Genomic DNA, 15,086 nt, shown 5'->3' on the forward strand with positions numbered 1-15,086 from the left:
GGTGATGTCCTAGCTAGCAGGCCACAGGTTCTTCCCCCCTGCGAGATACACAAACGCTGCTATGAAAGGCACGGTTGTCTCAAGCCAGTGGAGGACCCCTATTTGAGGTGGGGGGGGGGGGAGTTGTGAAGGAAGACCGAACGGCCCTATCTCGTTTCCTACAAGAGAAGGGAAGGATCGAGGCGCCTCTCCGAGCTGGCAGGAGGCTGGAAGCTCCGGATTGTCTGTTGCCTTGCAGAGGAAAGGCGAAGGGGCCAAGGCGGCCCTTCCCTTCCCCGCGGCAGCCAAACCTGTTCCTCCTCCTCCTCCTCCTCACCTGCCTTGGGTGTGGTCTGCGCTCAGGTCTGTTTAGTCAGGCAAAGGAGGGCCCTCCCCGCCTCGGCTTTTTCCGGGTCGGGTTGGCTCGTCTGCATTTGGCCTTTCTGCAGACGGGGTGAGTAGAGGGACCCTTTGGAAAGAAGGGGTTGGGGGGAGCAGGATCGGGACCCGGCCTCCTGGCAAAGGAGGAGGCTTCGTTGCCCACGGTGGGGCTCTCTTGCAACCCCCGGCTTGGGCGCGGCTGCCCCAGGCTTGCACTTTGCTCTCTTTTACCAAGGTAGAGAAAAGAGCATCGTGCGCTCCTTGCGTGTGCGCGCGGCTGTTTCTGAGCAGAGCTGGCAAGCTTAAAGTTCTCCCCTGAATTTAGGGCCGCCCGGGAATTGTTCAGCGAAAAGAGCAGTTCATCTGACCAGGTCCTGGCCCATAGCTGCCAAGTTATCCCTTTTTTACAGGGGTTTTCCCTTATGCTGAATAGGCTTCCTCGCGAGAAAAGCAAAAACTTGGCAGCTATGGTCCTGGCAGCTCTGTAAGACCCGAATAAGCGTGTTCTTTGTATCTCTCTCTGCAAAAAAAAAAAAAAAAGGCAAGCAAGCGGGGAGCGCTTCTCCGAGAGCTGCTTTAACTCACGAAGCAAAACAAAAACATGAATCATGATGCGCATTAAAAGTATCGTAGCTTTCTGTGCTTTATCATAGTTTACTTTTTCTAGAGACCAATGCTGGGTATTTAGGCCTACATGGTATCTCTAAGGGGGTAAAACCCAGCATTGCCCTGGATTTTGGATGAGTACAATTCTGTCCCTTTATGGGAAGCTGAGGAAGGGACTGGTTCCAGCCCATGCCACCCCTCACCTTCTTGTGAGTAACCTGTTGCCTTTGTTGTGCAGACATTTTCTTGTCTTTTCTTTGCCCTATCCATTTGACATAGATTGGCACTTGTGTGGCTGCTCTTTAGTTATGGTAGGAAAGGGCCATAATTTTGGAGCGGCCGCTGTGAGCAAAGTTGGGATGTGCCCTTCCCATTGGAACTGATCTTGATATGGAAGCAACAACTGGTGTGGTTTCGAATCACTTGTGTGGGATCCAGGCCTCTTCCTAGAGGGAAGCAGTTCCGTTTGGAAGCTGTTATAATTGTGGGGACAAAAAGAGGCAGAAGTAATGTGCAGCTTGAACTTCAGAGCTGAAGTGAAGGCCCCAGTGGAGTGCCAGGGCAATAGCATGGAAGGGGGGGGGGTTACTCCATCTCTACATCTCAGTGGTGCAAATAGACCCTCTATACTTATTGTTGGCTGCCACTTAAAATGGCTGCATTCCACCTGAGGCTGAAAATGTTAGTCAGGCTGGACTCATTGACTGCAACAGGTTGCTTGGGAAATGTGCCTCCGTTCTCGGATGGTGGGCCATTGTGATGTGCTCCTCTTTGGAATGTGGCTGCCTGTGTGTCAGGAAGCACCTATTGGATAGTGTCTGTGACATCACTGACAATGAGAAGCCTGCTGGGGACTTTAGACTCAGCTGGCAAAGACAGATTCAGAAAGGAGCTGAAATTGAAAGGCAAACTGTCCACTACTTCTTCTCACATGGAATATGCACCTGCAGTTTGAATTTGAACCGGTTCTGAAACTGAATTATAACAGCCCCACAAAATAACTCCAGAACATCGTGAGTGACAATTTTTTTCATGTTTTCACAGAAACACAAGAGCTTTGCATTATAGATATCACTGGTAAACACACAGACACAGACACACACACACACACACAGAGAGAGAGAGAGAGAGAGAGAGAGAGAGAAACTGGCAGAGGATCTTCAGACTTTGCTTTGAGACTTTGGTCCCATTAACACAGTACTTCTTCAGTGTGTTTGGTGAATCCCCAACTCATGCAAGATTCCTGCACTGCACGTACACCAGTTGAATCTAATTCCTTTGTCGCAATGCAAATAATTGCTTCACTGCTGCTGATAGTTGAAAGAGCAAGACTAGTCAGTTCCCCAGGAGCTGGGGGTAGGTTTCAGGAACTAATGGTAGCAAGTTATATAGCTGCCCCTCTAGATTAGGTGGAGCCATGCAGTCTCTAGACAGGCACTGTTTCTTGCAGGTAACGGCAGCAGTGTTTCTCAGAGGGTAGCAGGGACAAGACTTCTCAGATCAGGTCTTGAAATAACCCTTCAGTAGGCATGCTTGCAGAACTCCTCACCTTCTGCCTGGATATGTTAATTTAGCAAAGAAAATGTGCTTGCATGCCTATTCTTGAAATACTCATGCATTCCATATGCAAAATGGAATTATGCAAAACCATGAATTGCAAAATTAGGAAGGAACTTCCTTTGGACATTTTTTTTTAAAAAATAATAATCTGCAAAACAGCCATTTAAAATTACAGGAGAGGCTTAATCCCTTAATCCCACAGTAAGGTAACACTTTTATCAATCCTCCCCCCCCAAAAAAATGACACAAAGTTGTGTGCAAGCTTTTGAGACTTGTGGGCTCATTGTTAAAACAAAACAAGGCTGGGGATAGCAATAGAGCATGATAAATTAAGGACTGCAACCCTCATTGGCTTCACCCATTGGAGAGAGGGTGATGGGAGTTGTAGTTTAGCAACATCTGTGGTGCCGCAGGGTCCCCATCCCTGAATTAAGGTCTGCAGTTTGCAGTGATTTAAGCATCCCTGGGTTTTAGAGGTTTTCTTTGATGGCAGAAAGCGAGGAGGAATTAAAGAACCTCTTAATGAGGGTGAAAGAGGAGAGCACAAAATATGGTCTGAAGCTCAACATAAAAAAAAACTAAGATCATGGCCACTGGTCCCATCACCTCCTGGGGAAGAAATGGAGGCAGTGAGAGATTCAATGGTGTTGTTGGAGAGCTGTTCCTAATTCTGCTTATTATTTTTAAAGGCATCATCTTTGGGATGACGGGTTCTGCCAAGGTGGGGAATTGGGGTGTTTTCATGCATGTTGTTGACTCGCGTTTTGAAGACACGGTTTGGGGTTTTCTGCTTCAGAGCTCTGTGTGTCTTGGGGCATGCTTTTGGTCATTCATTCAATCCTGGTGCAACTTCATTTCAAATAAAGATGGTTGTGTCTTCAGAGGCAATAAGAACTGCTTTTTGTGGTCAATGCAACAGTTCTGTGTGTGCAGGTAGTTGTATACTCTTTGTTATCTTGCCCCCCTTTTAATTTAATTTAATTTAATATTTTATATTTATTTCCCCAAGCTTTAAAAATCTATTGTAAGCTTTAAGCAGTTTTGCGCTCTGTTACTGTTTTTTATGGTGTGTTTATATACTTTTATTATTGGATTTTAAGTTACCACTTCTTGCAAACTGCAAACTTTGTTGTAAGGCGGCCTATGTAAATACTATAAATGTAGCTCAGGGGCAGAACACATACCTTGCATGAGAAAGGTCCCAGGTTCAATCATTGGAATCTCCAGGCAGGACTGTGAAAGACTTTTATGAACTCTGGAGCGCTATTGTCAGTCATTGTCGACCAGCCTTTCCTAAGCAGCTGCAACCTTGTGTTCTCTGGATGTTGTTGGACTACAGCTCCCATGAGCTCCAGCCACCATGGCTCAATGGCCAGAGATGATGGGAGTTGTAGTCCAAAACATTGGAGGGCACCAGGATGAGGAACGCTGGTTTTAAATTACCCAAATTGCACCAACGCTCATTAATTTGTCTCATCCCTTTTAAAAGTATTCTACTGACCATTGCGATGTTCTATGGCAGTGAATTCTGTTGCAGTACTTACAATGAACTTTTCTGCAAACCTCACACCTTTTAAAACCATGCTTCTGATTGAATCCCGAGCCTTTTTAAAAAAATGTGCTTACCGGTAAATTAGGGGCTAGATGTCCCATAATGAGCCCTGGCTCTGAACAGAGCAGATTCCTTGAACTTGCCGGAACTTGTTTGCCTTTCATAATGCTGTCATAATGAGTTAGTAACTGGAGATTTCCAAGGAAGACATTGTTCTGTGACTTGCCAATCAGATTATTGCCTTGGCACCCAATGAATTTGGACACAGGAGGTGCAGCAACATCCAGCATTCCTTGCTATATTGCTCTCCGTCCTGAGCCGTCCATTAATAAACTATTTGTTTCTGAGATTTGTTTCCTGCATCACATTTGTGACGGCTCTAATCTGTTTCCCACTGGTACAAGGTAGGTACCGAGTAGTTAGTGCTTATATGTTCTAAGGCAGGGGTAGTCAACCTAGTGCCCTCCAATTGCTGCTGGACTGAACTCCCATCATTCCCAGCCAACATGGTCGGGGCTAATGGGACTTGTAGTTCAACAGTATCTGGTAGGCATTGTGTTGGTTACCGCTATTCAGTGGCTTCTCAATCAGTAGAATTTATGTGAAAGGCCCTTGACTACTCTTTGCAGCCATTCCACAATAAGCACATAGCTCCTTCTGCCTCTGTGGTCTGGGTTAATTGTTTTCCCTCCTTTGCTCAGTCCAGCTCCAACATTCTCCCCAGAGTTGCTTTTCAACTCAGTGTCTCAGCTTCCTGGGGGCTTTCCTGGGCCATATTGATGCATGGATCTCTGCAAGTGCACTTGTCTTCAACATTTGACCCTTCCTCAATGAAGAGTAGCAGGAGGCACCAGCCGGGGTATCCCCAAGGGAGATCCCTGAGGAAGGAGGCTCAGAGCCTGGGGATTGGTGGTGGGACACTGAGGAGAGGTCAGAGGGGGACGATGGGGAGGAGACGCTGGATACTAAAAGGGACAAGAAGTTTTAGCGAGCAGGAAGAACCTGTGACCGAGCAGGCTGAAGTAGACAAGAATCCCTGGAGTCTCCATTTCCTGCTGTGATAAGCTCCTCCACCCACTGGTCTCCAAGCAATAATAAGCAAGATAATGAGGAGACTGGAAGAGAGAACAGAGGTGCGCAGACGCAGTTTGAGACTGCTTGGGAAACTCCTCCAGGAGCCTTGGAAGGGACGGAAGGCAGGGACCTTCAAACTGCTTTATAGAGGCAAGACGACCTGGGAAGTGCTGCCGAGTTCTGTGCCATTTCCTCGAATCAAGAGTTAACTTGACTGCCAACAGAGAGCCTTGCGCCTTTCGTGCTGACCTGCGTCTGACTCCAGCCCTGACACACTGCTGGAAGTAGCTTGTGCCTCTTGATGGAGTAGATTCAGGGTCTCCAGCTGTTTTTGGATTACAGTTCCCATCATCCCTGACCACTGGTCCTGGTAGCTAGAGATAATAGGAGTTCAAAATCGGTTGGAGACCCAAGTTTGGGAAACTCTGGAGTAGAGTATGGGCGGGGGGAGCAGCAGGCTAGAGGTCTCCCAGACCTCTCTGTTCAGCCCTTGCTCTCCCCAGCCCATGTTCCTTTGGACCACACCCCTCACTGTCATTGCTCTGCACCTTCCTCAAACTCTTCTTTGGCTGCAATTATGTCCCTTACAGCAGACGCAGGTCTAGCAGATTGCAACCGGTTCGGTTGTACCAGGCACAGGAATTCTAGGGTGCTACAACTATGATGTCCAATGGAAGTCGAGAGGCAGAGGGGTTGCTGGATTTTGACATTGCAGAGGGCTCCACTGAAATTTGAGGTGCCAAGGTGTGCTGCTGCTTACAGGGAAACTCTTTCCTCATTCCCATTATTTATAAATGCAAGTTTAGATATTTGTGCTTGGTGACACTTTCCTGCTGCCACCCATTCCCTTAGAATGTTTTAAAGACTCCTGGTAGCCTAGATGTGAGATTGAAACCAACACTGGAGTCAGAATGACTAAGATGGTTTATCAGGGGGATGTTACGTACATAAGGGGACACTGATATTTCTTTGGGGGCTCTTAAATGTGCTTGGTGACAGTTTCCAAGGGCTCAAGAGATGCCGTTGCTTACCCAGCTTCCAAGTGGCTTTTTGCCTTCGGTTCCCTAAATATGCACCCCAGCCAAAGTCACTCACAGTCCTATTCTGCTATTGGGGACTAGGCCTGGGCAATATATCAATATGCCGGTTTGAAGTCCACATCGCGATATTTGTTTTGGAATTTTTGACCTGGCAATATATCACGAATCATGACGTGTATATGTGTGTGCTATGCAAAAATCATGATGTGGGAAAAGCCATGAAGCCAGCCGATGCCTCTGCATAGCTCCATCCATTCTGGAAGTCTGTTTGACTTCTGAAACATTAAAAAACCAAAATGTGGCTTCTGATTGGCTGCTGGACCTGCAGCCAATCGGAAGCCGTGGAAGCCCCTTCGGACGTTTGGCTCCCAAAAGAACATTCGAACAGAGGAACACTCAGTTCCGGGTTTTGATCGTTCAGGAGTCGGAACGGTCGACTTCTAAGGCGTTCGGGAGCCGAGGTATGACTGTATATCAGTGTATTGCAATGTTTAGCTGGTGATATATCATGATGTTGAAAACCAGATATTGGCCAGCCCTACTGGGGACAATCTTCCTCTGACCTCAAAGCCCTTCCGGTTGTACTTCTGCCTACATGGACACAGTTTAGCTGTTTTTTAAAACCCAGTTGCGTATTCTTCTGGTCAGACCTTTTCTCAAGGCTGCCTCTCAGCCTAACACAGCCACCAGCTCCCTTCTTCTGTTCTTTACCAGCAACAGCTTAATATTAAGGCCTCAGCTATCCACTTCTCCCATAGCTTTCCCACCCCTCATCAGCTTTAGCAGTTGGTGTTCCTTTTCCCAACTGACAGTTAACTTGCTCATTCTTCACTGACTAGAACCTCCAGCCAACCACAGCCTGTTATTTCCCAGACCAACCGAATGAGCTTACCTGATCCAGGTGACTCACTGTCTCTCTTCCTCCTAATAGAAGCTGTTGCCAGACAGGTACTACTAACAAAAACATAGCAGCCCAAGGCCTCAAACATTTGGTACTTGCTCTCTGACACCAACTGTAGAGGCAGCACCTTTTGACTTCTGCAAAACGCTGGATTTGGGCTTTGCTGAAAGAGTTTGCTACGAAGAGGCTGGAACTAATTTTATTAGTGCTCTGTCTCGGCATCGCACAGTTGACTTCAGTTCACTGTTCCCAAAAGAATTTGTAAATATTTCTCAGTAAAGTGCCATCCCTTTCGTATTTGCTTTACTCTGCCCCCCCCCCCCCGCCACACGCTGTGAATGACAGTGTAAATGCCACTGAGGACTAGCAGTCTGATTAAATGATTCCTAATCCTGTAGCCATCACCCTGTTCTCCCAATTTACAGCACACCTGCTTTTCACAGTTCTGTCTCTTTAAGACAATATCTTTCTTCCTGTCCCTAAGCTTCTGATGCTGTAGCTTGCTTGACCGCCCTGTTGATCCATAAACGTCGCAGTAACTTGTAACTGGAAAACACTTTCTATTTACTTATCTCTATCTCTAGCATCAGGTTTTTGGCCCTTCTGGGCACCCTGGAGGGCTAAAGCAATGCTAAGAATGTATGTTCAGTTTGGAATGTTCTGTCCTAATTTTGTTTTCTGATTGGCTTGGGTAACCCTGTAGAGTCCTGAATGCCACCCAAGTACAGACCGGTTTTGCTTGTTGCGCTTCACTCTCAGTTTTGTCTCCAACATGTTGTGTTGTTTTTTTAAGTAGAGATGGTTTTGGTGTAAAATACAGCATAACCCCCCCCCTTCCATCTCTTTGCGACTCTGGTTGGCAGCTGCTCTCTAGAGTCTTGGGCAAGAGGATTTCCCCCATCACCTACTGCCTGGTCTTGAATGCAAAGCATATGCTATACCGGTATCACTGAGCTAAATAAGGTTGTGTTGCTGGCCAACCTAGCAATGGAATCTGCTAAGAATTTGGGAGTGGGCAAATTATCACAGAGGATAGGGTGGTTCCATCTTCACTGTCAGGGGCGTAGCGAAGATTTGGTTGGTGGGGCAAAAAGTTTTTTGAGCTTTTTTTGGGGGGGGGTAGATTGCCCCCTAAAGCTGCTGCTGGGGTGGAGAAGAGCCTCAGTTAATTGAGTACTTTAAATGCTTTTTGATATTTTTTGTGGATCTAGGGAGGGGGAGGGGAAACAGCCCTCCACCCTACCCCCTCGGCTACACTCATGGTCAGTTGTGTTCAAGTCCAGCTTTCAAGCTTTTCATAGGCATCAGTTTGGCCATTGTTTGGGGAAGTTTTTAATGTTTGATTGTTTTATCGTGTTTTTAATATTGTGTTGGGAGCCGCCCAGAGTGGCTAGGGAAACCCAGCCAGATGGGCAGGGTATAAATAAAAATAAAACTATTATTATAAATAATAATATTGTGAGAACAGGATGCTGAACTAGATGGGCCTTTGGCCTTCTTACATTCTTAAAGGTTGGGAGAGGGCTGAGAGATGTTTGTAGGGAAGCTTGATCCATTTGCTGCCTCAAGCTCTGGGAGAAGTGGGGCACAAATGGAACATTTTTGTGAATGGCATATATATATAGTTCCATTCTGGTCCCAGGGTATGGCCTGAAGACATGTGAGGCCACCACACTTGCTGAAGCTAAGCAGATCTGGGTGTTCCTGGATGGGAGACTGCTTGAGAAGGAAATACATGTACACTGCCTTGGTTTGGGGGGAGAAGGCATGGGGGGGGGGGAGATTGGGTATAAGTAATGGGAAAACTAGAAAACTAAATGAATTTTCTCCATCTTCTTTCCCCACAAAGCTCTGCTTATCCCTACACACCAATATGAAACCCACCACTATGGAGATCCTGCTGCTTCTCTTGGCTGGTAAAGTTCTCAGAATTGTCCTCTCGTCTTCTGGTCACTTCCCTTCCCCGGCCCTGTGAAGCTGGCCCTGAAGCGGGTGCCTGTATCTTAATGCTATTCAGGGCCAATGAGAGCTGTGGGTGGAACACCCTCCCACAACCTAGCCATGTTATGCTTTTGCCCTGCAAAGAGCAGCTGTGAGTAGGGAACTGAAAGCTGGGGGGCTGTAGTTATGCTATCAAATTACAATAACTCTCTTCATTTTCTTCCATAGCATTCCCTGTCATGGGGGCCAATGATCCTACTGGTGAGTAGCTGTTGATACCCCCTGTTTGATTTTGGGTTTTTTGTATATATTGCTATAGATGTGGCAAAGGGGCTCCTTAACAAGGATGGAGAACCTGTAGTCTTTCAAATGTTGGACTTCCAACACCAATTGGCATGGCCAGTGTTTGGAATGGGCCTTAAACGGCTCAGGACCACGATACCTCAAGGACCACCTCTCTCCATATGAACTAATCCAGACCCTGCAATCTTCATGTTCAAAGAGCAGTCAGCAACACACCTGGGTTCTTATAAGAGGGCTGTTTTGAGGTGTGAATCCTAAGGAATAGGGTGTTCTAACTTCTTTCTTTCTCTCTTTCTCTTCAGATCCAAACAGCCCCTTTTATTACAGTAAGTTTGAGTCATTCTTGGCAACACCGTATAATCCATCCTGAATCTTCTGGCCAAGAGCAATTGTACATAAACAGATGGTGTCCTTGTTTACAATTGGGAGGAATTGCCATGTTTCATCTGTCTTGTGTGCAAGAGTGCTAATAGTACAATGGAACAGATCCACCCCAGGTCCTTGAAACCCTTAGCCCTGTTCTGTATTTATCCCCTGCAACTCCTGATCGCAACTATAAGTCCTCCTAAACATTTCCCACTGAGTAGTTCCTTAAGACGACTCTTCCATAACTCCCCTGCCTAATAAAAATCACCAGAACATCCCTTTCCCCCCGCTTGGTGGATATTGAGTGGGTGGGAAAGAGGTTTCTAGATTACTGGGGGATAATGAAGAGGCAGGTATCCTAGACAAGACCAAACCTCTTCTCTTTCCTCTTGCAGACTGGCATAGGCTGCGTGTTGGCGGTTTGATCATTGCTGGTGTACTCTGTTTTCTGGGAATTGTTATCCTGCTGAGTAAGTGAATGCAGAAATTTGTGGGGTGGGAGGGAGGAAGAGTTGATTTAGAGGCTATTGGCAATTGCTTATACAGTTTGGCTTCGCTCTCACTTAGGTGCTAAATCTGTGTCTGGGCTATATACCACTGCAGTGCAGAGATGTGTGAGCATCACCAATTATCTTTCCATGCAGAAAACTGGCACATTCTATAGAAAGCTAGGCTTAGAACATTTCTGTCATAAGAGGTCTGTTCTGTGTGGAGGAGCATGCCATCATAGGTGCCTTCACCCTGCAGTATTTTATTCATTTGCAAAAAATAAAATAAAATAATTACACTGCCCTCCATGCAGATCTCAAGGCAGATCACAAGAGCAATGAATTATTATTTAATTATTATTCATTGAATGCATATCCCAGCCTTCCTCCAAAAGGAGTCCAGGGTGGCAGTCTGAAATGCTTCAACCGCAGACACCTGATTGATTGATTGAACACCTGAATGTTCATTCGCATATATTTTCAGTGCTGCTGTTCAGACACAATGGTTTCCACTGTGATTCTACACCCATAGTAACAGCAAGAGTAAAATCATTTTAGAAAACAAAATAGGTATGCTGCTTCAATTTGGGCTCGGCTTTAGAGAGAACCTTATCGCCCACTGTTCAAGTACCCCTGCCGCCGCAACACATTTTTTTTTTGACATATGGGTCATACCCAACTAAGTTAAAATCTGAGTAGACCCATTGAAATGAATTTACCCAAGTTAACCATGTCCTTTAATTTCAGTGTGTCAGCTGTGAGGATGGCTAATAATGGAGACAACTCAATACGTCTATTATTTTTGTATTTACTTACTGAGAATGGCATGGGTCCAGTATTCTCTGCCTGCTATCACAAGGGCGAGTTCCAACATTGAGCAACAGAGGGATCCAGTGCCATGGATTGCGCAATCTACATAGTGCAATGACGTTACCAGCAATCTGCTGTTGCATTTTCTCGTGCAGCATAGTTGCGCTGGCACAAAGCACTTCTGTAGTGGAACAAGTACTGTGTACCTTTAAATGACTTTAACTGAGCACTACATTGGATACAACCCATCATCCGCTGTCAGAGTGATTTTTGCTCTTCAAACAGAGCAACAAATGGATAGTTGCTTAATTTATTATTGTCGTATTTTTTACTACCAGGAGAAGCCGTTGTGGAATAATTTGATCAGCCTTGCCTACTGGCAACCTTAACTTGGAAAGGAGGGGGCACTGTTTTGGGAAGGGGAACGCAACATGTCCCATTTTGACTCCATCACACAGAGATACCATATATCAGATCAACCATTGGCCTCTGTAGCCTACGGCAGCTTTCTATAACTGGGAGCACTGGTTTGCAGCTCCCCCCTGCCCCGTACTGGCTGGGGCTGATGGAAGTTGTAGTTGAAAACTTCCGAAAAGCAGCCAGTTGGGGAAGGCTAGCCTAGAGTCTCTGTGGCTGCAGCTCTCCAAATATCTCAGGCTGTGGTCTTCCCTGCCCACCCCTGCTCCCTGAGATGCCAGAGGGCCGAGGCAGGTCTCACTTCCCCGTTCAAACCTTATGCAAGACACCTGCATTTTGTCAGCAGCTGCTGATGGCTAATTTGCCAAATCCTTATGCTGTTTTTCATGCTCTCTTCACAGGTGGAAAGTGCAAATGCAAACCTAAGAGGAGAAACAGGTATGATGAAATCGCTCCTATAGGTAGGGTGGCAGGAAGGAGATGGCAGGCACTGTGGGTGGCAAATTAATAGGCAGCACATTTGAAGGGGTATGATTCTGGAGACAGTAAAGTCCTATTCCAGCGATCTTAAAACTGGAAGGAGGAATGTTGATGCTTGTCTGTGGCTTCAACCTTATTAACTTGTCCTCTTCCTTTGTAGTGTCAACACCATTCAAAAGCTCCCGATTGCAGGTAAGTGCTCCTTTGGGGATGGAGAAGTGGGGGTGGGGGTGGGAAGTCTACTGAAAATGCCGTTATTCACCCCTGCTGGGGACTGCAAGGATTAGCATTTCTTGAAGCGGATTGTGGGTGGAATGCGAAGCTGCTGCAACTTCAGCCTGGAAGCCTGAGTGGCCTCCGTCGCATGCACCAGGCCAATGGAGGACAGGGGTGCCAAATGCAATTTCTAAGCAGGAATAGATTTTGCAACAGAAAAGAGAACCATGCAAATGCTTGCAGCATCTAGGCATGAAATACCATGTGGCCATTACCTCCAGAACTGTCATGCAAAGAATCCCAGTCCTGTGTTGCTGGTTTTAAAAAGTGCTGTGTCCTGCCCCTTGTTGGAATCCACCCTGCAAGAAGGGTATTATGAGGGAGATGATGGGAGAGCAGAGGGGTGCATTTAACTATTTTGCCCTCTGGTGGCAGCTGCAGGGTTGGCTCAGCTGCAGGGTTGCCTGAGCAGGAGGCGCTTTTTTGGCTTGCTAAAGATGCCATCAGATCTTTGTCCTGAAGCAAAACCCAAAGTGCATTTGCAATGGATGTGGAAATAATTACCCGCCCATCGCCACACGGCTCCAGAGCGGGTCACAACAATGTAAAATACTACAGTGGTACCTTGGTTCTCAAACTTAATCCGTTCCGGAAGTCCGTTCCAAAATCAAAGCGTTCCAAAACCAAGGCACACTTCCCCATAGAAAGTAATGCAAAACGGATTAATCCATTCCAGACTTCTAAAAACAAAGACAGCAATTTAACATGAAGTTTACTATCTAATGAGACCATTGATCCATAAAATGAAAGCAATAAACAATGTACTGCTGTCACACAATCATTCAATCAATCAATCAATCAGTAGCTAAACTGGGTTCCACAGAGTCACAAAAAAGAGAGCCGTGAAACAAAAACGCAAAATAAATAGCAAAAACAGACAGACCTCAGCGTAACACTCAAAACAGAAGTGTGGCACTCAAATCGGAAGCGTAACACTCAAAACGGAGCATGTTTGGCTGTCAAAAAAAGTTCACAAACCGGAACACTTACTTCTGGGTTTGCAGTGTTTGGGTTCCAAGTTGTTTGAGTACCAAGACGTTTGAGAACCAAGGTAAGGTACCACTGTACATTACACTCTGAAACAAGTGTAATGTACACTGTACAAAACACTCTGAAACAAGTTACAGTCTGAGCTAGAGGAGGTCCCAAAATATATGTACTGTATCTCAAGTGGCAAAGGCAAGGGTGAAGAGATGCCTTCAGCCTACAATGAAAGTTGGAGGGAATTCCACAACTTATGGGCTGCCCTGGAGAATGGCCTCTCATAAGACACACACACACAAAATTCTGAGGGCCGTGGAATGACCAAGAGGGTCCCCTCTGCTGATCTTAACACCTGAGAGGGTCTGTAGGGAAGGAGGCTGTCTTTTGGATATTGGGGGGCCTAAGTCATTTGGGGCTTCAAACACTACAATGAGCACAGTGAATTGGGCACAGCAGTGAAATGGTAATCAGTTACAAGGGTACACACAACTAAAGTGAAACTTGGAGGTTCTTTCTGAGGCAAAACATTGGAGAACTTTTGAGGGAAGTGTGTTAATAACACCAGTAAAAAAATTTGTGTGTGTGTGTTCATGTGCACACTTTGTTCAGCACAGGTTTTTGCAAAGGAAGGTAGACAGTTCTGAATTCTGTTTTGGCAAGAGAAGGTACCTTAAATATGCTGTGCTATCTAATTCTCCCTCTCCCTCTCTCTCTCTCCTGTAGGAGAAGCCAGTGAATGCTGAGTGAAGATAATGACTGCTCCCACTAACATACCAGCCATACCTGACTCCTCTCTCAATAGATGTAACACACTGGATCTTTCAATGGTTTTTTTGGGCCCTCACACCTGTATTAGGTTTTTTAATAATAATAATAATAATAAGAGACATATAATAAAATTCTGGTGTTTTTCCTGAAATGGGTGGTCTTGGGCTATGTGCATATGATTCTGATTTAAGGCAGCAATGAGGGTCTCCTCTCTCTCTCTCTCTCTCTCTCTCTCTCTCTCTCTCTCTCTCTCTCTCTCTCTCTCTCTCTCGCCTTTGGGACAATTCCCAGGCCACCTGCTCCCCCAAGGCCACCCCCCCCCACTGGCCTTTCCTCACATCCACCTTGTGTGCTTTTGCCTGCCTGGAATATGTCCTTGAACTCAGACAGTGCCTCTTGCCAGCCTGGAGGGAGGACAAAAAGAAGTGTATGAAATGAGTCTACTGTACAAAAAAAGTGTCCATGTTTATCCTTGGTCCCATGTGACATGTGATCCTTGAAAGGCTGCCCAAATAGGGTATATGGTGGCCCCTCAGGCTGAATTAAGGCCCAGTCACAAGGCGGCATGTCCAGAGACCAGAAGCACACCACTTAAATTTAGCTGTTGTCGCTATACCATGAGAGAGGGGAAGCCCAGTCTTCAAAGGTTGGCGCCTTTGCCTGTAGAAATTCCCACTAATTGAGTCAGCGTGTGAGGATGTTGCATGTAGGACATGAGACTGGAGGGAGGGAGGCTTGTGTCTTGCAGGAAGCATGGGCCATTTCCAGGAGAGTCCTATCCCATGTTCTAAGGCAGGAGTGGGGAACCCATGGCCCTTCAGTGTTGTTGGGACTCACGACGCCTGTACAGATTCAGACCATTGGTCCAGCTAGGCTGGCAGTGTCTATGCTCACTGTTAGCAGCTGTCCAGGGTTTCAGAGACAGTCTTTCTCCCAGCCCTACTTAGAGATGACAGCGATTGAAGCTGGGACCTTCTACATGCAAAGCAGATGCTCAGCCACAGCCCTTCCCTAAGTTGGAAGGGCCACCTCTGTAGGGCCTCAGGTTCCCCTCCCCCTGTTTTAGTGTCTTCCAAGCTGCATGGAGTCTGGAAGCTGAAATCATTTCTGGGTTACACAATTCACCATTTTGCAGATTCGTAGTTCATCACTCAAGGCAC

The 15,086-nt window shown here is 46.3% G+C and overlaps 1 protein-coding gene across 4 annotated transcripts; it reads left to right on the forward strand.

The window, feature by feature from the left end:
• Positions 1-298: 298 nt before the first annotated feature.
• On the forward strand, positions 299-14,077 carry LOC118086131 (FXYD domain-containing ion transport regulator 3). Of its 4 annotated transcripts, none has more exons than XM_035117424.2 (8): positions 299-433; positions 8,943-9,009; positions 9,263-9,295; positions 9,640-9,663; positions 10,099-10,173; positions 11,820-11,856; positions 12,059-12,090; positions 13,882-14,077. In XM_035117424.2, the coding sequence occupies exons 2-8, from the start codon at positions 8,967-8,969 to the stop codon at positions 13,899-13,901; spliced, it is 264 nt and encodes an 87-aa protein (XP_034973315.1). In that variant the 5' UTR covers positions 299-433; positions 8,943-8,966; the 3' UTR covers positions 13,902-14,077. The 4 variants fall into 4 exon arrangements, with proteins under 4 accessions (XP_034973315.1, XP_034973314.1, XP_034973316.1 ...); XM_035117423.2 differs by lacking the exon at positions 299-433 and adding an exon at positions 607-1,175; XM_035117425.2 differs by lacking the exon at positions 299-433 and adding an exon at positions 1,214-1,979.
• Positions 14,078-15,086: the final 1,009 nt, after the last annotated feature.

The sequence above is a fragment of the Zootoca vivipara genome, chromosome 6 (genome assembly GCF_963506605.1).
Source record: "Zootoca vivipara chromosome 6, rZooViv1.1, whole genome shotgun sequence".
NCBI lineage: Eukaryota > Metazoa > Chordata > Lepidosauria > Squamata > Lacertidae > Zootoca > Zootoca vivipara.

Coding starts and splice junctions, on each gene's coding strand:
- LOC118086131 (XM_035117423.2), top strand. CDS start 1,101: ATGAGTACAATTCTGTCCCTTTATGGGAAGCTGAGGAAGGGACTGGTT. Junction 11,857..12,058: donor AAACCTAAGAGGAGAAACAG/GTATGATGAAAT, acceptor CTTCCTTTGTAG/TGTCAACACCATTCAAAAGC. Junction 12,091..13,881: donor TCAAAAGCTCCCGATTGCAG/GTAAGTGCTCCT, acceptor TCTCTCCTGTAG/GAGAAGCCAGTGAATGCTGA.